Below are 23091 nucleotides of genomic sequence, written 5' to 3' on the forward strand. Positions count from 1 at the left end.
TTCCTAATTTTTATTTACTTTTTCCTAGAAAAAAATATTTAGCAAATTTGTCCATTTAGTGAACAAATTAGGGCGTAAAGTGGTCAAAAGTGTTAAATACTAGACTTCATTGCAAATCATGTGGTCTTTGACGAAAGCTTCCATGTTTTGATGAATTGACTCCAAAGCTTTCAGCATCAACATTAGTTACTTTATGCATATAGGATAACTTCTCGACCTGTTAACTTGTCATGAAAATTAAGGATTCAAGAATCACACTTTTTCATTCTTTAGTATTAGTTAATGCTACATTACAGCACATCTTATGCATGTCATTAATTGGCATGCAACATCCACAATCATACATGTTTGTACAACAATGTGCAATCTTATTCAATTTAGTTAGCAAGTCTCATGTCATCCACAAAGAAAAAATGAAAAGTCAAAATCCTAATTCCTAAGGGCCCGTTTGGTAACTTTATTATATATTATTTTCTATTTTCAAAAGTTAAAAATTAATAAAACAAGAAATATGCTTTGTGATGCCCCTTTTAATTTGTTACTATTCGTAAAACTCTTAGAATTCTTAGTAGCATATTTTTTATGTTAAAAAAATCGTAGAAAGAGTTATGTGCTTTCGCTCGCTCTATCTAAATCATGCATTCTTGGGTGGTGTTTCTACTCACAAAGTAAGTCCATTTTTGATCCCGATATGCCAAGTGACCGATTTTCTATAGGTTTATTATACTTTTTATATTTTTACTCTTTTTGCTATAACATATTTCTATATTAAATAAATAGATTTCACTCATTTTATTTCTTTCTATGATAAAGAGGAACCATACTATTAATGATTTATACCACTAAAAATATCTAGAAATAAATAGTGACGTATTTTAGTAGTCTCTTGACTATGCACTAAGTAGATACAAAAATATATAGCTCATATGATATGAAAACATATTTTTCTATGATATGAGCATTGAGCTCTATTGATTTTCAATCCATACATATTTTGATATATATAGATCATGATCAATAAAGTAGAATAATAGCATAATAAAAATGGTCTATTTTTTATGCTTGCTTCATATATAGAATAGAAACCACCAAAATATGTGATTTTGGTTCCTAGGCATTTTTAGTGCCACATATTATTATTAACCATCTGGCTCTTCTATTTGAATGCTTAATTATTAATTTTGAACCTAACAAGAATAGATACCCTTTCCTCTCGAGAGGAGAGAAGTTAATCCCTATACATACATACATATACACGCACACACAAAATATATATGAATTTTCCCCTCAAATATATGTGTGTGTGTGTGTGTGTGTGAAGGTTTTTCTTTTTCTAGCTTCAGCACTTGAGCCTTCCCATTGTGATCACAAGGATGAACTAAAGACCCCCATCAGAAAAAAGGACATGCAAAGAACATGTCCATAAATTTTATATTAAAAATTACATTATCATTTTTTAATTATATATTAAAATAAGTATTAAACATGTTAAATGTATAAAGTTATATATTAAAAATATGGAAAATATATTAAAGTTTATGTTAGGCGAAGCATATTAAATAGATAGCTGATTAGAAGATTGGCATTTAACAAGAAGGTATAGGCATCAAATTATATGGAGCCTGTATGAACTTTTGACTGTGATTTGCATTGGATATCTCCAGCAAGACAAGAATTTGCAGAAAAGAGAAATTGAGTGTAGAAAAGAGCAACTATTCTTGCTATAAACATCCAAACAAGTCTTAAAGATGAATGCTATCTGCTTGCTTACAAAAAATTCCAAAAAATAGGGGAAAAAAAGAGCATGCAGGTGTCACTCCAGATGTATGAATCTAATGCTTGATGATGACCAATATAGAGTGAGGAATTGTTAAGGTCTCAAAAAAATTACATCAGAATGCAAAGCTAGGATATTTGAAAAAATAATGCTAAACAAGTCTATTTTAGAAGCTAGGGAAAATGCATCTTAGATACACTAATTAGTATGTAGGTACGAGAGGATTAATGTCAGATCTCTAAGGACAAAAAATTGGTCTATCCATTCAAAGCAATTGATGCGCAGGACTTTTTTTGGTGAAATATAATTTTGCGCTACATAGCCGACAAAAGAGTTCTAAATACTGCTAAGCGAATATCAAATACTGGAACCTCATCATTCGTGGACTTATTCATTAGAGTAGCAGCAGCATTATTGATCTTCTTCTTTCAAGGATTGGAAATAGCTAATAAGACGGTTGAGAATTTTGTGGGCCAATTTTGTCAATTATTCGATGCATATATAATTGTATTAAAAAAATTAGAGAAATGAAAGAGCAAGCATAAAAGTAAAAAAATTCAAATAAGTGAAAGAGCAAGCATAAAAGTTGTTAATCTCCGTCTATACAAGATAAATTAAGTCCTAGTACTAGAAACTATCGTACATCATCTATACAAAATAAACTAAGTCCTAGTACTAGAAAACTATAGTGGATTCATCATCACATGGTATAGGTACAACTTGAGGCTAGCTTTTTTAGGACTCATGTCATTTCTATGTATTCATATGCGCGTGTGGGCATGTACATTAGATAAGAAAAGATCTATATCAATGAATGTTGACGATGGAGATTAGCTATTTGGTATCGCAAGAATCCTTGCAAATAAGATGAGTCTAACAATCCAATATCAAGCTCGAAAACAATGAAAACATGAATATGTGTGATATATTTTTACTTTTTTCTAAGCATTGCTTAAAATTTGAAGCTTGGACCTCCCCCAAGGATAAATTTTTGGGTGAGAGGTGCTGAGCAACAGCTATATTCATCTTTTTTTTATTTTGTTGCACAGATAAGACTTGATTCATATCACAGGGAGGGGAAAATCACATAGATGGCATTGAAAGCTGAAAGCAGCAAACAAATTGCTTTCTTGTGGGGGTGTTTGCAATGAATTACAAATATATTAAGAGGTATGCAGTCCACAAAATAGCAAACTAGTATCAACTAAAACTCTTAACGAGTTCTACAACCCTTGGATTTTGTTATCGAGCATCTTTTATAAGTACTTTAATTATTTGCACTAGTAAAATGCATGATCGTTATCAATGAATTGATTTGCCGGCGGTGCATGTTATATGAAATAGATGGAATATATTTCTGGCCTTAATTATTTCCGCAAGAAAATCTTTGGTGATCCACGACCGTAATTAACTGAATGAATTTTAAGTCGGTGTACCTTTTCAATATCATTATATAAGATGATTCATACGGATTTAAAAGACCAACATTATGATTGCGTTTTTGGAGATCCGTTGTATTTTGAGCAAAGAGAAGGTTTCCAATCATATTCTACATAAATTGTCATCCAAGACCCATCCTCACATATTCAATCAAAATCCTTGGATGCATCAACCTCAACGCATATCCTTGCATAGCTAATGCGTTTTTATGGCAGAACGGGCTGATCTGGTCTTTCATAATAAAGTGATAAATGAAACTGCTATGAAACGACTTATTAGCAGATTAATAGATCATTTCGGAATGGCATATACATCACACATCCTGGATCAAGTAAAGACTTTGGGTTTCCAGCAAGCCACTGCTACATCTATTTCTTCTTTAACAAGAAATACATCAGCTCCGGCTAAAAACTCTGTCTTAAAAACAGATCCGAAAGGAAGAAGTTGTTGCCTAAAAATAAAATTCAGACTCCAATTCGGAAGTAGCGAATGCCTCTTTCTTACCAAGCCTAATCTTTCTTATCGAAATAATAGGAACCTTCGATCAAGCCAAAGAAAGAGAAAATGATTTCACCAGACTATTATATGCTTATAGCTGCCCTTAGTTGTAAATTGCCTGATCAGTATAGGGAAAGTGGGGGTGGTAGTTGTCATAATCAGTTTTTGTTAGGGTAAAGAAATTGAACCATATATGATATGGCTATGAGATTACCACTATCGCAAATTGGTTTAGCATAATAATTTAAGTTTATGGTACAACCACATAATGATTACTATATTAATAAATGTTCTTTTCTTGCAATCGAGTTTGAAATATAATTCATCTCAAAAAATAATTAGATATCAACCTTTTCTTAATCTTTAAAATTTTTAATTTCTGCCCCAACTCTCCACCTAAGATATCTGAATTCAACAATCTAGCACTATCACATCAAGCTGAATAAAAAAAAAAAAACAACCCTCCCCTAACTAAATTAACTTTTGGACCATCAAATTCCTGTGTGGAGGTAACAACACTGGTTTGGATCAAAAGATACTTTGCAGTCTCCACCCCCTGCCATACATGTAACCATATGAAGATCAAGGTTCATAGAGTAATCCCCTTGAGATGAGATATTAACCCTCAATCATCCGCCATTAATTCTGCTAATAATTGAAGGACGTTTCATTAGATCGTAAACCCCATATCTCCCGCCGGCGCATTAAAGTCCAGGCTGCTCCCTTGCGTGTCCGGCCACTCAAATAAGCTCGGAATTGGCACCAGCACAGTAAAATCCCAACCTTGCGCAGCCTCAAACGGTGAAAAGCCAGTAGCATGTACCAATACTCGTTTGATTAGCAAAATTTTTTTTTTCATTAAAATATTTTTTTTAAAAACTGATATCCCGATATATTATATCTAAAAATAATAATTTTTATATATTTAATTGATTATAAAAAAGTGACTAGTTTAGATTTGGTTGAATATTTTTTTTAAAAAATATAAAATAACTATTATGTCTTTAATCAACTGAAAGGTTAAGAATATTTTTTTAAAAAATTATTCTAATTCTCAGCCGACAAAATTTAGAATTTTTCATACCTCATATAGATATTTATAATAAAATATAAAAAAATATTTTTTATTTTTTAAAACTCTAACTTAATATGAAATATTTTTTAATTTTTTAGTTGAGATTATTTTTTTTAAAAAATATATACTATTCTTAGTACAGCTACTATCTCCCGTCTCCCTACAAATTCCAAATGTAAAGGGAAAAAAATAATAAAAAAAGAGATGCAAACTTAGAGCAGCACTAAACGCCAGATTCAATCCATCTTTTGGGGAACAGTGTGTAAGAGAGAGATGAAGACAAAGCGAGGGTGGCGGGGAGGGGGGAAAAAAGGGACAAAAGATCTCGGCGCATTTGATGCAGAGATTCGGGTGGAAAAAAAGGGGGCTGCAAGTAAAAATAAATACACAGGTATAATTGAAATGAATTTCGAGCCGTCTGATCTGAAGAATGTTGATTGGACGGGCGGAGATGGGGTGTATGAAACGGAAAGCGTCCGAATCTATGGGTCGAGATGCCGAGGGGGGAGGTGGCGGTCTGGTGTTCCTGCAGAACAGGGTATTGGTGATGAATGAAGCTTTTGAGGAAATGCCGGAGAGTGGAGACCTGTCCGTGTACCACGTGGGGTTGCACTCACCCCCGGTGAGAAGACGCGTCTAAGATCAATCTTTTCGCCCGAGCCAAGTAGTTAATTACTTCCTGCTAAAGAGAGAGTAAATATCACGAGCTCAGCCGAAAGAAAGAATAATAAAAAAAAAAGCGCTTAGAATGCTTACAAAAACAAGAAAAATTTGAAATTGCCGAGCATTGCATCACACTATTTAGGTTTGCACAAAATCCTTGGGCACAAAAAATATGAGCAGTGATAATCTATTACTATCATCATCGTCATAACCCATGCAACATTCGTTGCATGAGTCACATTATACATAAGTTTGAATCTATAATTGTAGAATAATTTTTTTGTCATTTGTTGGACAATATTGTCTAGCTATAAGACAAATTATGTATATATTAAATAGGTGACAACCGGAGACGACGCCATCTAATTAGTCTCTCAATCTTTGTAATTAGAAAAAATAATAAATAAAATTATATTTTTCTCCTATACAAAGGACCCACTATATTTGTTTTGTAAGTGGTTGATCAAAATGATTTCATAATAGCAATTGGTGAAATGTCTAAGCTTAAAATTTGTTTATCCGAGGATACATGCAAGGGAGCAGAGGTAAGCTAGGTGGAGAACACCACCCCATGGGTGCAACCACTCCCCATCATACATCATACCATGCGAACCCATACCCCTCATACGCCAACTAAATATTTTATAATCCAACCCCCAATTAAACAATGTCTTTCCTTTTATTTTATTTTATGGTATAAAACTTTGAAGAGAGAGAAAGTACTTTTTCCGAGAGCAGCAGCAGCAGCATCAGCGGCAGGAGCAGCAGAGGAGAGAGAGAAAGTGTGTGAGAGGCGGAGCAATGGGAACAGCTGCCCAGAAAAAACAAAACAAATAAAGAAATGGTTCCCAATTCTTGAAAAGAATAGAAAATTCTTAAACTAAGGGGAAGCTCGCAGAAGCGGCCCCATAAATCGCCCCCGTGCATCGCCGCTCCACTTTAAAGTTGGTCCCGGCCGCAGAGCCAAGCCTTCCACTCGGCCAGCGAGAGAGCGTTAAAAAAACCCAAAAAAAAGCGAAAGGGAAGCACCAAAGCGGCCTCGTCTCTTCTTCTTGGCCAGCATCTCCTCCTCTCTCTTTCTCTCTCTTTATCTCTCTGTCTCTCTCTATATCTCTCCAAATGGCCGCTGTGGGAGCCGGGAAGAAGCTAGGGTTAGGGTTCCGCCGCGCCGCTGTGGCCGTTCCGGCGGAGGGGGCGAGGGTCTGAGCCTGTGATGCTGGAGGGAGGCGGCGCTTCTACTCTCCAGCCGCCGAGGTGCCGGAACAGGGGGGGTTCTGTGGGGGTAAAAGTTGGTTTTTGCTAGGTTTTTTCGGGGGGAAATGGCGATGGTGGTGGCGGGGCAGGGAGGGGGGAAGGAGGCAGGGAAGCCACAGCAGGGGGGGTTGGACGCGGGGAAGTACGTGAGGTACACCCCGGAGCAGGTGGAGGCCCTCGAGAGGGTCTACACCGAGTGCCCCAAGCCCAGCTCCATGCGGCGGCAGCAGCTCATCCGCGAGTGCCCGATTCTCGCCAACATCGAGCCCAAGCAGATCAAAGTCTGGTTCCAGAACCGCAGGTAAAGAATTAGAGCCCAGAAACCAGTCCAAATGTTGGATTTGGCGAAAAAAATGGTTTCATTTTGAGATTTTTTTTACCGTGATGTCATGCTGGCTTGGGCTTTTCCATGGTTTTTCCTTCTCTTTTCGTCTGACTTTTAGTGGAAGAAGGGATTTTGGTAATGGGTTGGAAAGGGACGATCTTTAAGGCCTCGATGGGGATTTTGATGTCTTTTTATTTTTTTGAAGTAAATGACCCAACTGCCGCTTTTATTATAAGTAGCTCTGTTTTACATTCACTTCGAGCGATTCCTGGTTATCAGTTCCGATTACTTCTATTTTTAATGCTGTCCTACTACATTTTCGCACGAAAATGTTTGTTGGAAGAATATACGGGTTTTCTGTACTGAAATCCTCAAATAATTTGCGTGGATTTGCTTATAAGATGTTTTTATATGAAAGTATTTTGCTTTTCTGCGTTATAAATGTTTCTGTCCTTTTATTCGAACCATGCTTCTTGTCTTAATTTGCTATCATAAAGTGTCTTCTGGTACTTGTGATGTCTGCTGATGAACAGTATACCTTTTATCTGGATTTTTTTTTGGAATCATTGGATGCAAAAATTCTTACTTTTCTTCAATTTGTCGGATCTAAATGTTTCCATTTTCCAGTTTTTCTTTGTGTTATGAGAAGCTTGATATGGTTCTCGGGCAATCTTACTATGCTTAAGTATATAAGAAAAATTCGCATCCAGATCTGTTTTCTATATAATCTGGAAGGGAAGCATTTGTTTTTGTGGTCCTCAATGTTGAAGGCCATGGCCATGCATTGGAATGACTTGGAAAGGACTTATCTGGTCTTAAAAGGTTTTTCTTTTGCTTTCAAGTTTTCCCTCGAAAGGCTAAGTGATAATATTGGGGAAGGGGTCTGAACTAGTAACAGCAAATGAGGGGGTGTCCTTCAAAATGAAAGTTCATTAAACTTGCGTTTGAAACTCGTCCCGACAAAAAAGCTACCTTTCTATTTCTTGGAAATTTAGAGCTCCAAATCGCACTGTTGGATAGCAGTGTTCTTGGTGCTAGAAGCTTGTCTTGTTATTTAAAAGCCTTTGACATGAGATATAGTGGTAATCATTGAGTAGAGGGAACCGACACCAGTTGAGGGGAAAATGACTGAGAGTCCAAAAGTTAATGAGGCTTCGATGATGACATCTTTAATAATAGTTTGTACTCTCAATATCATCTGCTTATAGTTGAATGTCCGGTGTCTCTTAGCGTTCTTGTGATAAGAGATTGCTCAGAATTTCACTTTGGGTGGATGTGTGTTAGAATGACATCGAAATGCTTTTCTTTCTTATGCGTTTTACTTTTTAAGCCTCTGATGTTTGTTATTTTATAATGGAAAATCAGATGCCGGGAGAAACAAAGAAAGGAAGCATCTCGTCTCCAGACAGTTAACAGAAAGCTGACTGCCATGAACAAGCTGTTGATGGAGGAAAATGACCGGCTGCAGAAGCAGGTGTCCCAACTTGTTTATGAGAATGGATATATGCGCCAGCAACTACATCATGTAAGGCTATTATGTCATCACTTTTCTTTGTAAGGCTTTAAAGCAGCCATGCATCTAGATCATATTTTGTTCTGGCCTTGTCTGCTCGCTTCTGTTTTTGTAATTTCCTTTTATTTTCCAGCATTCATTACGTTGTCTATACACATTTTTTGCCAGTATGCTCAACACTAAACACATTGTGCTGAGGCTGAAGATTGCTTGGTTTGAAGCTCTGTTGATCTAACAATCAATTGAGCTCATGAATTAAGTGCTTAAATATCTGATTGCAAGGGCGATCAATTATTTGTCAACTGGATTGAAGAGGTTTTACTTCCATACTTGTTGGGGACTAGAGAGTTATGTGAACAACCCTTGTTTACAATGAAGAGCATTTAAGAAAGGCTATCACTGTTCTGTTTGAGGACATTATAGGTTATTATATGCATTCTTATTAAATCTACTTTCCTATGAACGAAGATTTATCTCTGCTTGTCATCGTGCAGGCATCTGTAGCAACTACTGACACAAGCTGTGAATCTGTAGTGACGAGTGGTCAGCACCACCATCAGCAAAACCCAACACCTCAGCATCCTCAAAGGGATGCTAACAACCCAGCTGGGTAATTTATCAGCCTAGTTGTATTTTTCCATCCGATTGTCTAATTGCTTGTCTTCCATCTCACTTGTCACTTTTATGGTTAACAGTCTACTCGCAATTGCTGAGGAGACCTTGGCAGAGTTCCTTTCAAAAGCCACTGGAACTGCTGTCGATTGGGTTCAGATGGTTGGGATGAAGGTAATAGGAAAAATATTTCTAACATTTGCTTAGAAGTTTTAATCTCAAATTCCAATGTCAAGTTGCATTTTCTTGATTGTTGTATGATTGCAGCCTGGTCCGGATTCTATTGGAATCATTGCTGTTTCCCACAATTGCAGTGGGGTAGCAGCACGAGCCTGTGGTCTTGTGAGTCTAGAACCCACAAAGGTAAGCCAATCCTTCTAAGAAGTCTATCAGCTACTAGCTTTTTTTTGTTCCTAGCAGGCTATTATAGATTATTATTTTATAGGTCGCAGAGATCCTCAAAGATCGTCCATCTTGGTATCGTGACTGCCGCTGCCTTGATGTGTTGACTGTAATTCCTACTGGAAATGGAGGGAATATTGAGCTTATATACATGCAGGTTTGTGCTTATGGTCTTATAATTACCATATTTTTTCCTTTTTTTCTATGAACGTTGCATGATGCAACGTGTCATAACTTGTTTTTCTTTGTATTATCTTATTTTCCATATTAGACATATGCACCTACTACTTTGGCATCGGCGCGCGACTTCTGGACGCTCAGATACACCACTGGTCTTGAAGATGGCAGTCTTGTGGTAAATACTTTAATTTCGTGAAATTTAGTTACATCTGTCCTGCACATTTTTATTTTTCCTGTCAAGCCCTGTCAAATTTCTATTTAAGTTCTGTTATTTCTCTCCTTGTTTTATGTTTCTTTTGTTTAAATTCTTCTTGTATTAGACCTCAAGCCTGTAACTTAATCTTGTAGATCTGTGAGAGATCATTGACTCCTTCCACTGGTGGTCCTGCTGGGCCACCTGCTTCGAATTTTGTTAGAGCTGAGATGCTTCCCAGTGGTTATCTAATTCGACCATGTGAGGGTGGTGGTTCAATGATTCACATTGTCGATCATGTTGATTTGGATGTAAGTTTTCTACATGATTAAATTCCTTATCAACTTGGCCAGCATGACTTTTTCAAATTTGAATTCTTTTGTTCTTTATGCTTTAGGCTTGGAGCGTGCCTGAGGTGCTGAGGCCCCTGTACGAGTCACCAAAAATTCTAGCACAGAAAATGACCATTGCTGTACGTTTCTTGTCTTAATATGAGAGCCTGTTTTTGTAGCACTGCAGTATATTGGATTTACTTTTTGTCTCTTTTTTATTAGGCATTGCGTCATATACGGCAAATTGCACAAGAAACAAGTGGTGAAATTTCTTATGGTGGGGGACGTCAACCTGCTGTATTGAGGACTTTTAGCCAGAGATTGAGCAGGTAAACTCCTTGTCACTTTCTGCTGGTTCATTATTTCTTGCTTAACCTCGCTACTGTTTTGATTTGACTTAAATCTTATTGGAATAAATGCAGAGGTTTCAATGATGCTGTAAATGGGTTCGCAGATGATGGCTGGTCATTAATGGGTAGTGATGGGGTTGAGGATGTAACTATCGCCATAAATTCGTCGCCAGACAAGCTTCTTGGGTCTCATGTTAACTCTTCAACAATGTTTTCTGCCATGGGCTGTGGCATCTTATGTGCAAAGGCATCCATGTTGCTGCAGGTTTAACTTTCACCGTTGGCACCCATTATTGCTAAAAGAAAATTGATGGGTTCTTTTTTAGTGCATATATTAATTATATGCTTCAGCTTTTTCAAAGATCCCACGTTATCACCAAAATTTTTATGAAAAATTGTGAGGATAAAAACTCTTTTTTTTCTTCTTACTTTTGATTGGTGTGTTTTGTTAATAGTGGCATCATTTTTTCTTGGATGAAACTTGAGTATAATAATACATTGTTTTGGGTGATTTAGAATGTGCCACCTGCTTTACTCGTTCGTTTTCTGCGGGAGCACCGTTCTGAGTGGGCTGACTGTGGTGTTGATGCTTATTCTGCTGCATCTTTGAGGGCTAGCCCATATGCTGTTCCTGGTGTGAGGGCTAGTAGCGGTTTTCTGGGTGGTCAAGTTATATTACCTCTTGCTCATACTATTGAACACGAAGAGGTAATCCAATCTTTGTTAGTAAAAAACAATTCCATGTGCTCATGTTATTTTCTCAGTGCTCGAATGTTATAACAACAACTATTCTTGCTTGCGTTTGTAGTTTTTGGAGGTGATTAGGCTTGAGGGTCATGGGTTCAACCAAGATGAAGTAGTTTTGTCAAGAGACATGTATTTGCTGCAGGTTTGTCTATTGAAATATGATGATGGCTTTTATGCTTTGGAATTAGACCTCTGCCTGCTTAATTTCTTTTTCTTGTAATGGCAGCTTTGTAGTGGAGTTGATGAAAATGCAGTCGGTGCCTGTGCACAGCTTGTATTTGCACCTATAGATGAATCTTTTGCTGATGATGCTCCCTTGTTGCCCTCAGGATTCCGTGTCATACCGCTGGATCCTAAGACAGTTGGGTAACTAAACTTGTTTATTATTTAAAACGATTTTTGGTTTAAAGGCCATTAATAAATTGATGTCAGCCTTATGAGTTTTTTTCTTTTAATTTTCTTGTATTATGGGGCATGACATGAAATGATCCATGTTACAAATGCCAATCCATATTTGAAGTGCTTGTGGTCCTTTTCCTTTTTTTAATGTTATGTTTTGTTTGGGCAATCATTTTGTGTTTTTATCATATGGCTATCTTTCCCATGTTATCGACTTTTGCCTGCCATTAGTCCTCATAGGCATCGGTATTAAATGAAAGCACGTGGTGCACAAAACTGCTAACTAAATTGAATTGAATGATAAAGGTTATTACTTTTCATGCATTACCTATTAATTGCTTGCGCCTATTTACTTGCAGATATTACTTTTTCAGTTTCAATGCATGCAGTGATAGCTTTACCAACATTTATTTATCTAACAAATGCATCATGCTTTTCAGTAGCTTTATCTCTAGTGGCATAATTTCAAATGCTATATTTTATTTTTGGAGCAGGATGCACCCAGTGTCAATCGAACCCTTGACCTGGCTTCCACGCTTGAAGTTGGATCTGGTGCTGCAGCCCGCTCTTCTGGCGAAAATTCTTCAAACACTTATAACCTGAGATCTGTCCTGACAATTGCATTCCAATTCACATATGAGAATCATCTCCGAGAAAGTGTGGCAGCAATGGCACGGCAATATGTCAGAAGCGTGGTGGCCTCAGTTCAGAGAGTTGCAATGGCAATTGCACCTTCGAGGCTTGGCTCACAGATTGGGATGAAGCATCATCCTGGTTCTCCTGAAGCGCACACTCTAGCTCGATGGATTTCCCGGAGCTACAGGTAATGCCTTTATTTTTGTTTTCATTTGTGAATGTTGCATGCTGAATTATTTGACTGAGTTGAATTAAGAATATTAGTCTTTAATAAAATGTAAAACAAGCATGTTTTTTTTTTTTGAATTTTAAGAACACCAATAAGTTTATAGTGGTATACTTTAGCAAGGGCCACTTATAGGGCACTTACCACTTTCTTATGGAATATATCAATACATTCTCCTCTTTGTAAACATGACCATAAACAGTTGTGAAGGAAACTTGATGGTTGCTGTTGTGGTTACGGGTATAGTTTATGTTTCGGCCACAATAATTTTTGCAATTCAGGCAAATATACTTATTGGAAAATATCGATTCTGAAAATGTTTGATGTCTGGTGGATCAGATAATTAGCTTCATTCAAGCATGTATGTATAGATTATTTTGGTCTAGTGTACCTGGACGGCATCCATTGGATAGATTATTTAGCAACATCTTTCTAATCCCTTCTCACAATTATACCATTTCCGAGTTTGTGCCATTTAATTCTCTGAAAAAAAATAGTTGCTGTTTAAAGATCAATGCTCTCCATTCATACTAAGGAAATGCAAACTGACGAATTTCTTAGATAATCACTAATTAATTTTTGAGGTCTAGATTGCTCATTTGCATAAGATAAATCATTTTTCATCTGATTTATGTTGCATTTGCCATGTTTATATTCAAAATATCCCAGGTTTCATATTGGAGTAGATCTCCTTCGGGCTGACTCCCAGGCAGGCAGTGACGCCTTGCTGAAACTCCTGTGGCACCATTCGGATGCAATTTTATGCTGTTCGTTGAAGGCAAGTGGAAATTTTCCTTTAGACTTGATAAAATCATTCTTCGTATGATTTTTAACATAATATAAAATTGCATTCTTCCCTTTGTGCTTTATCACACAAATTTGGATTCTTAGTGTTCCTACTTTGTAACACAATTGCTTCTGCTGCAGTCGTCCCCAGTGTTTACCTTCGCAAATCAGGCTGGTCTTGACATGCTGGAAACCACTTTTATAGCTTTGCAAGATATTACGCTGGAGAAGATCCTCGATGATAGTGGTCGGAAGGTGCTTTGCTCGGAGTTTACCAAGATAATGCAACAGGTAAGAACAAGAGCTTCTACTCGCTTCTGAATCATTTTGCACTTTCCTTTGGGAAATTAGTTCAATTTCACCGCCTTACATGTTCGTTGATTCCTTCTAGGGTTTTGCTTATCTCCCTGCTGGCATCTGTTTATCAAGCATGGGTAGGCCTGTCTCCTACGAACAGGCTGTGGCATGGAAAGTACTGAATGAAGAGGATTCACACCATTGCTTGGCCTTCATGTTCGTGAACTGGTCTTTTGTTTGAGTCACCTGTGGCTTTTGCAGCCCCTGTATGTTGTACCTGGATGAACTCTAGCATCCTTAGATATATGTTATGCTTCTGGAGTCATCGGACCGCTTCTCTTGGTACCTGCTATCTATATATTATGGGAACATCAGACCAGTGTTAATCTAAGTTAAGATGGTACTTTGTGGTGTTTAATGCCTCCTGTTTTTCTATAAATTCATGTTGTATTGATGCATCGGATGCGTGTCCTTGATGTTTGTTGCTTGATCTAAAATGCTCATCTACCCACTGGATTTAAGCAGCCAATCTTCTCTAGTGGTTCACAATGTTCATGTATGGCCAGCAGCAGTATGTAGCCTGCAAACGTTCTCTAATTCTTATTACATTCTGCTGCATTTAGAGATGTCCGCCAACCGAGCAAGGTGATCTGGTCTTACAAATAAGTGCTCATGAACTCTAGGAAGTTTATTTGATAGGGGTGAAGCAACTGTTCTATCCATGCTAAATGACTTTGTGGTTCCTGGTGCTTTGTAAGAGTTAAATTTTTTGGGGACCTAGACATTTGTTAGCCACATTCTAACTTGGCCTTAAATCATCCTCACATTCGTCTTATATAGTTAGATGGTGAGAAAAGTGACGGACCTGTGACCATGTCACCTTAGAACCTTGCTCGATTGCATATTGCCTTGTGTGGCCAACCCTTCTTAGTGTGCATTTGGTTTGCAATCTAAGGTGTGGAGGATTGAGGTATTTTTATTTCCTTCTAGTATAAGAATGAGAATAGAATTTTTTTTCAACTAAACAGCATAGCTGGAATAAGAGTTAGTTTATTCTCATTTGGGCTCAACTTTTCCAATCAAACATGCCTTTGAAGTAATCCAATGACCCCGAATGGAGTTCACGTCACTAGGAGATCAAACACAACCTGCTCTTTAGATAAAGGGAATCCTAAACCATCTTAGTTCCCAGTAAATACTTCTTACCAAGGTTGTGGGCCTTTCACAGCGGCTTCTAGACTATACGTAGGATAATATTTATATAATTTGTATCCTGCATCTCGAGCCAGTTCTGGCAGGCTTCCATGCATTAAGTTCGGTTTCACTGGGAGGTCTTACTGCACAAAATCTGGCTTGGATCACATCCAAAATTACCACCCAACTTAAACATCCAGAATGGTCACCAAGGTCGCAAACCATGCAACCAACAGCGAGAAGTCGCATCCTCCTCTCAGAGACCGGTATCCATCAACCACCCTTCCCGACCTCTTCCGGTTAGCGAAATTCCCATCACATCCCAACCCTGTCCCATCATCCATCAACGGCCGCGATCCCCTCATCTCCCAGCGCCCACCATCACGTGGCTTTCTTCCACGCAGCCGCCCCTACCCCCCTACATCTAATCGTAGCTGCAGGTGAATATTTTTAGTAAAAAGCCTAGGCATGACCCTACGATTTGACCGAGTTGTCCCGTGTCAAACCTAAGCAGTAGCCTCCCTACCTACACCTGCGACATTATCTCAGCACGGAAACATTTTAATAATTTAATAATAATAAAATAGAGCCGAGCCTCGCATCATCAGCATATAAACCTGTCCCCCGACAGCACCCACAGTCTTCGATGTGACCACATTATCTTCTCCTGTTCGTCCACCTGTACTCATTAATTCTTTATGACTCTAATAATAGACACTCACCCCTTGTATAGACCCACTAAATAGACCCTCTCAAGCATCATCTCTGAAGATTAAAATAAAATAAATATACTGGTTCTTCGATAATGGGTCCCGTAGGCCTGAGAGGTGCCACGTAAGAGGAGACCGCGTGATCTTCCCTTCGTTCCATCCATTCTGTCTGTACGCCCGCTGTAATTTTGCTTCCCCCCCCCCCCCCCCCCCCCCCCTAAATGGTGAAATGAATGCCGCCGGAACGCCACGTCACCGAACCTTTACTCATTAATTACGGCAACTCTTTTACCGAAATACCCTTAGTGTTATACGATATTGCCTAAACGATTTGATCGCGTGATGGGCATCTCTGACACGGGATGGAAAATCAGACGGTTAGAGACGTCCAATCGCAGTAGAAGAAAAGGTGGGGCAGGGAGCATTGATTGAAGGGGTGGGATGGTACGGGTTGGCGTACGGATCGATGGACCTCAGCGTGGTCGGGAATAAACGAGGGCGATGGCAGGCGCAGCATCTGGCGGTGCTGCTCCCGTCGCTGTCGGTGGGGCCCGACCCCTCTCGACAAGTGGCCCTCTAGGGGCACGTGTCCGCATCTCGTGAGCCCGTGGTCTCCCTCCCACCCGCCCTCAAAAGCGTCGCTGCTGTACTCCCCGTCAGGCGCGCCAGGCGCTCAGGGGCATGCGTATGAAGCCCCCCGCTGTCAGTGACCCCGCTGTTCTCCGAATTTACGATGCTGCCACCGTGGGGGCGAGTGCTGGTTGGTGATCTTATTTACTCATGCCATGGCATGCATGCGGCATGGATTATGGATGGTCGTGCATGCGGTGATTGTAAGCTACGCGCACCGGTAAATCTACTAGGGGACGGTACGCGTGTTGGAAGTCTGGAGGCGTGTTGAAGACTCAAAGGCTAAGTTGGGTCGCAGAATAAATTTGAACGGAATAATAAAAAGTTATCCGGTAGCTAAAGAGGATCGGTTTATGTTGCGGGATAATTATTTTCCGAAATTTAGATAAACAATAAGTGGACGGGAAGCATTTAGATTTATCTTTTTTTTCTTCACAAAGACGAAATTAGTTTTATATTTTTTCTGTATTTAAGAAAGGATAGAAAAATGGACAAAAAAAATGATATGCAATTGGTTTAAGAGGGCGAAAAAAATATGTTTAGCGGAAGGAATTGGAGGTTATCCCGACTTATTTATTCCCATCCAAACGCGGCCTAAAGTACTCTCTGTACCGAGGCAGTGGGGGAAAGAAGCCATGGTTCTCGAGCCTCCCTCTCTCTCTCTCTCTCTCTCTCTCTCTCTCTCTCTCTCTCTATGGGTTTGGGCTTTCCCTTTTGTCCCCAGCTTTTTTCCCCCAAATCTCGATCCGCTGCAGCGAATCGGCCTCAGCATCCATTCCTCGCTTGTTTCTGCCCTCCTTTATCTCTCTCTCTCTCTGTATATATATGTATATGATATTATCTCTGTGGGTGATGAGATGAGACCGGCGTGGGCCAGGGAGCGGGCAGGAGGACATGGTTGGGGGCCGGCGGGAATCCCGGTGGCTTAAATGGGGACGGGGGGAGGGACTGAGATCATCATCATGGCCTTACGAGGTCCCTTGCAAGGGGAATTTAGGGGCTCCATTCCGAGGGCTGGAGCTCGACGCGATTCGCCTGCCCGCCCGGATCCAATAATTCCCCACCACCAGCGCTTTTTAGGGTTTTTATCTTCTTATCAGGGCTTTAATTTTAATTTGGAATTATCTCGTCTTTTCTCAAAATTATGCGGGAAACGCATTGGAACCGGACGGCATTGGACGGACTTCCTTCCGGCGGGCCATCTGGGCCCCCACTGGATGGACGGCTGAGATACGCTTTCCGTGGGACGAGGGCAATTCGTTATTGTTCGCTAGGGCTAAGAGGGAGAGAGAGGGGGAGGCGGGAGGCGGCGAGGGAGACGACGACGAGGTCTCACGGCAGTTCGAAACCCTAATTAATGGCGAGGAGGTCTAATCCATCGAGTAAATCCAGCATCTCATGTAAATCTTTCTTCTTCTACCCTTTAAATAACTGTTTCTGTTTAATCTCGGGGAATGATCTGTGTTCTATTTGATTTATTTGTTTGCCTGGTTTACGATAGTTGGAGTGGTGGAATTTTCAGGAGGGATCCAATCTCGGTTCCAATTTGGTTTGTTTGGGCATTGAGGTTATACAAAATTGTGATTTTTTTTTGACATGTCATAAAATACGGCTTGAGTGCAATGTTAGGGATGGTGGAGACCTCTATCTAAGTTGGAAGTGGCGGAAACAATCTTAGAAAGGGATTGAAGTTTATAAAAGAAATAGGACAATTTGAAATTACTTGGTAATTTGAGTTGGAATGCCTTAGGTTCTGATTGTTTTAGAGCTTAATCAATGATTCATTTGGCAACCATTGTTGACACCTTGGAAACTCTTATATGCTATTTCCATACCTTACTGTCTTGATGAGATGAGTTGGTGATATGAATATTGCTTGAACCATCTCATGTGAATCATCATGAATAGAAGCAAATTCTGGAAAGTTGCATGATCAATGTTGCTTTTGTTCTAGCTATCAATGTAAATTGCTTGATTCCTTGCAATATCTCTTTGTGGTCGGACTGTGTACTTCTAGGAGTACATCCATGTGCTACTTGCACCACTCCTTAGTTGCATAGCTTTTGTAAGTCAGTAAAAGGAGAATAATCCTCAATGGAAGTGCAAGAATAGAATTAGTCTAGGTCCTATTTGATGAAGATTATGATGTGGTGATATCCGATGAATTAGGTATAGGAGAAAACTCGGAAAAGTTGGATTGTGAAAGGCGTGCAATATTGAAAGATCGATGCTGAAGTAGTGAGCTTCATACCAAAAGGCAAAAGTGTGATCAAGATAAATTGTCAGTGCTTGTATCTCATGGCCCCAGTTAAATATACGAAATCAACAAGTTATCTCTGCAAATGGTTAGTATAAGAGCATTGCAGATTAAATGAGAAACATTGTTTAGTGTTGGATGAGGGAACACAGGTGTCAAGTGATCAGTTTTCCTGGAGAATCTGATAGGTAACTTTAGGAACTAGGTTAAGGGATAATACATGATATTATTTTACAAGATATGTTGGTATGATCCTGTACTGTTCAGTATACACCATTATGATATGCAAGGATTCCATTGTATTGGTTACATTATTGTATGGTATAAAATGGATTATAAATTCAATATTTATCTGATTTGTATGTCTTAGACAAAATAAATTGAACTTCAAACTCTATCCTAGCTGTCCATTTATGCCTTCCAGGAACTTTTAAAAACCCTTTCTTGGATCAACATATAAGCTCCTAAATATGTAACATAACTTATTTAATCTTGTAGGGATTTTCTTAAAAAGAATATTATTTGTAATGCTAAAATGCCTAATAGGTAAAATATCCACCAAGTATGTTTTACATTAGCTTGTCCCTAAAGCTTCTAATGAGATATGATTGCCTAAGTATTTAGTGATTAAATATTATTCTCGTCACCATGCTCCTAAGAATGAATTCCCAATTGAGGTGCTCTTGACTTAACAAACTGGTGTTGCCCATCAACCCAATTTTAGGGCCCATTGCGTTTGAGCATTTTTTTAATGAACAATCAAGCTTGACGTGTTTCCCTGTTGTTGTTTCATGTCTGGATTTGGAACACAATTAACTTCTTAGGAGTATAGCAAACAATTTGCAAGGTTCTTTGTTGGCGCACTTTGAGAGAACTGTAGATGCACTTCCAAGGAACAAGTTAATTGATGCTTTGTTATCATACTAGAATCTATCACCTAGAGACCTGAGTGTCCTCTTTTCTTTTCTTGTACTCTTGGGTAGCTATTCTTTTTTCTTGCTCTCCATGTAATTGGGCTGAACATAAAACTTATTAGTGAAAACTTTTAATTTAGTAAATGTTAGCCACTTGCTTTGGTTATCATGAACATTGTTCTTAGGTGCCCATTGTTGGTCTCTATAGAGCCCATGCGAAGTCATCATAAGCATGATTCTCATCTTCTTCTTACATCAACAATCCTTGCCTTTCTTCACATATTCTATAACAACCATAGTCCTTACCTTAAATGATAGCCGAAAGGTACTTTTTAGGTTACTTGGTCCTGTATAAGTACCCAAGATCTCCTATAACATACAATGATATGAGACTATTCATATGCCTACATGAGCTCTCACATATTCTCTCCGTTTAAGCTTGATGTCCTCATCAGGCTAAGAGTTCAAATTCAATCAGAAACACCATGGTCAGACTGTTGTCAGCCCCACGAAAGACTCATGATGTAATGTCCTCTAGTTTATATGGGCCATATGGGTTTGATTTTAATATTGTATAACCTATATTTATCAATCGGCCATACCGATTAGTACCATACCAAGGTTCGCCGTATTGGTACCGGACCCTATACTGGCGCCACACTAGCATAGTGTCGGTACGGTATGGTATGCGGTACGCTTACCGAGTGTCGGTACGCCACGGTATCGGTATCGGTACAGTACGTCCGGTACCATTCGGTTCGGTACGGTATAGCATACCATGTTAGTACCAAGTCGGTATGCAATCTCGTACTGTACCGACACTCGGTACGCAATTTCGTACTGTACCGACACTCGGTACGCAATTTTGTACTGTACCAATACTCGGTATGCTTCGCTGTCTCGTACCGCATACCGACATTGTAATAGCATAGTACCAGTACGGGGTCCGGTACCTAGATGGCGAACCTTGATCAATCTATTATAAATATATGTTTTATAGGCTTTCCTTTTAGTTCGTTTATTATGTGTGTAGGTATGTATGTATGTATGTGTATGTATGCGTACACACACAAAGAATATGTTGAGTTTGAATCACACCGTGCCCACCTTGGCTTAGGCTCATTTGTTAATTTACCAAGAGTTAGTCCAAAGTTTGAACTCAATTTCTAAGTTTTGTGCACAATGAGTTTGGTTTACTCTCAATTTGGCTAGTACAACCATTGTGTATCCCAACTCCCAAGTACTTGGACTTGAGGCATTGTTTAAAACAAAATGAAGGGCAAGGCTTGGTTAGCCGAGATGCCGTACCATCTGAGATCCAGTAATCTTTGTCTCTCTAATGCAAATATCTACCTCTAGCTTCTGAGGCCCTTGTCTTTTCTCGTCTTTTATATTTCTTTTTTATGTTATATTTTTTCTTTATTTTCCTTTCATCTTTTTTATTCTATGTTTTTGCTTTATAATTCTATTAGCTAAGCACCAGCAGTGATGAGCATACCATCAAATGCTGAAGAATTAAGAAAAACTGTGCTGTGTTGATAATAAACTTTTTTCAGTCTCTGAACCACTTCTCTTTTCTACAATCTTGTAATCTTTTTGTTAATTTGGAATTGTTGGCTTTTAATTTTTATTGTCTTTGGTTTGATATTTTTGAAAGCCATCTTTATGTATGGCTTCTGCATTCCTATGTCCGGGCATTTTATTCATTTCATAACTGTTGTGATTTCAGTAAACTTATTTGATTTTTGAATCAGAATGATTGTTTTTGACAAGTGATAGGTAATTGTTATTCTACATTTAGAAGATAATTCTTCAGCATCCAAGCATGCTGTTTATCTGATTAGTTAATTACAATATTCTCTCTTGTTTGGTATTTATAAAAATTTTAGTAAGGAATAGCTATCTCAGTCATTTTCTATGAGTGGAGATACCTTTTCGATTGATCAGAAAACTCCCTATTGGTGGTTTATTGCAGTAAATATTGGCCTCTCACTCCAATATGGTTTTGATTATTTTGTTTTGATGTTTCCTACGATACCTAAGTTAGCATTTTTTTCCCACATGAAATTAGCATTTGAATACACGTATTTATCACAAGGTAGTTCTTTGCAATGTTCTGAAAATCGGACTGACCAGCTAGTTGAACCAGTTGGACTGTCAGCTGGCCAGGCATCTATTTCGGTGCAGAACATGAGTAATCAACTGGACTCTTTTGGCCATAGTTATCTTCGATGGAGAAACTTGTATGCAAACAGTACTTTCCATGATTTAGAATTTGGTAAGGGTAAGCTTTCCCTTGTCCTCATGGCTGTCGAGCTATTCCTTTGATAAATAGAATGTTTTGGTTTGTTTGTCGCATGTGTTTTTAGCCTACATTGTTGAGCTTTCCTTGTTTGAGAAGATTCTACTCTATTATCATTTAAATGCCTGAAAGCAATTAATTTTGTTTATGCTTCCACATTCAATTGCAGATTGGGAAGAAAGAGCGACGTGGCACATTGCAAGAAACACCTGCTCTTGAAGTCTATGAAGCCTGATCTAGACCACCTTTTCACAAAGTTAAGGTATGCAATGTGCCACGTCGCTCTTTCTTCCGTACGCCTCTAGATCTGTGATTGGAAGGACTTGCTGAATATATTGGTAAATGGTGTGTCGTCAAACAATCTTTCGTCTTGCTTGGTTATATAATTCTAAAAGCAGGAGCCATACACATCTATGACTACTTTTCAGATATCTTGGTAGATGGCGATGTTTTTGATTACTTGTCATGAATAGCTTCCTGCGCTTTTACATGTTCTGACAGGAGATTTACAGGTTAATGTTTCTCTATCCATGCGTGTGCTAATTTGTTGGCCTATTAGAGTTTCAGAAGCATGAAAGCAAACCTAAAAGCGTCGTATCCTGATGCCTTTCGAGATGGTTTGGCAACAAAGATGCTGGAACAAAGACCTGACTTCAAAAGTGCCTCTGCAATAAGCATCAGAGATTAGAATTAAATTGGCTGTTTTGTTATTTGCTCCATCCAGTATGGACTTTAAAAGAGATGAAGAGATGATGCACATGAGAACTGATCTTTTGCGGTGCGCGGTTTGTACCATAAAATGTGCAGCTCTCAATGGCCGCCATCAAGAGATGGATGGCCATCAAGAAACATGGCCTTTGTGTTGATAACTGTTCATATCTTGATGACGACCATCAGACTATGTTTGTTCATATTGTTTCACTAGACTTCCTCACCATCAGACTTAATTTGGAGTCTACTTGAGCTCAAAAAGCTCTTTACTATTATATTGACATCGTCTTTCCTTTTTTCTTAGCATCCTTCATTTTTTTTGGGGGCCTTCATTTTTTTTTGGGGGTGCAATTTGGAATGAAGCTTCCAACATTTCTTTTTTCTATCTGCACACTAATTTCATAATAATCAAAATAACTCATTTAAATAGTATCGAGTTGCTTTTTATCTTGCTCTCCCTTCTAGTCTAGTTTTTTTCCTAACTCGGCTCTGATTCTTTGACTTATCACCTTCTTGTCTTCCCTTGGCTTGTTTTCTCCTCAATCCCCTTGGCTTCACATTGCTTTCATTAATTTTCTCCACCCTAAATAGGTTCAACTCCTTTTGGATATTTTTATTGAAGATTGTCAATGTGTTTTATAAAGACTACATGATCATCAATAGAAATT

The 23091-nt window shown here is 38.7% G+C and overlaps 1 protein-coding gene across 1 annotated transcript; it reads left to right on the forward strand.

The window, feature by feature from the left end:
* Positions 1 to 6355: 6355 nt before the first annotated feature.
* On the forward strand, positions 6356 to 14163 carry LOC120104086 (homeobox-leucine zipper protein HOX32-like). The gene is made up of 18 exons (XM_039114591.1): positions 6356 to 7008; positions 8398 to 8557; positions 9040 to 9155; positions 9241 to 9331; positions 9425 to 9520; positions 9603 to 9716; positions 9831 to 9914; positions 10088 to 10243; positions 10330 to 10404; positions 10487 to 10593; positions 10687 to 10879; positions 11131 to 11322; positions 11423 to 11503; positions 11588 to 11722; positions 12255 to 12583; positions 13292 to 13400; positions 13550 to 13699; positions 13800 to 14163. The coding sequence occupies exons 1-18, from the start codon at positions 6773 to 6775 to the stop codon at positions 13944 to 13946; spliced, it is 2571 nt and encodes an 856-aa protein (XP_038970519.1). The 5' UTR covers positions 6356 to 6772; the 3' UTR covers positions 13947 to 14163.
* The last annotated feature ends 8928 nt before the right edge of the window (positions 14164 to 23091 follow it).

The sequence above is a fragment of the Phoenix dactylifera genome, chromosome 16 (genome assembly GCF_009389715.1).
Source record: "Phoenix dactylifera cultivar Barhee BC4 chromosome 16, palm_55x_up_171113_PBpolish2nd_filt_p, whole genome shotgun sequence".
NCBI lineage: Eukaryota > Viridiplantae > Streptophyta > Magnoliopsida > Arecales > Arecaceae > Phoenix > Phoenix dactylifera.

Bases quoted from the DNA above. Each gene is read 5' to 3' on its own strand.
- LOC120104086 (XM_039114591.1), top strand. From the start codon at position 6,773: ATGGCGATGGTGGTGGCGGGGCAGGGAGGGGGGAAGGAGGCAGGGAAG. The intron at 9,521-9,602 runs GTAAGCCAATCC...ATTATTTTATAG, and splicing joins TGAGTCTAGAACCCACAAAG to GTCGCAGAGATCCTCAAAGA. The intron at 9,717-9,830 runs GTTTGTGCTTAT...TTTCCATATTAG, and splicing joins TTGAGCTTATATACATGCAG to ACATATGCACCTACTACTTT.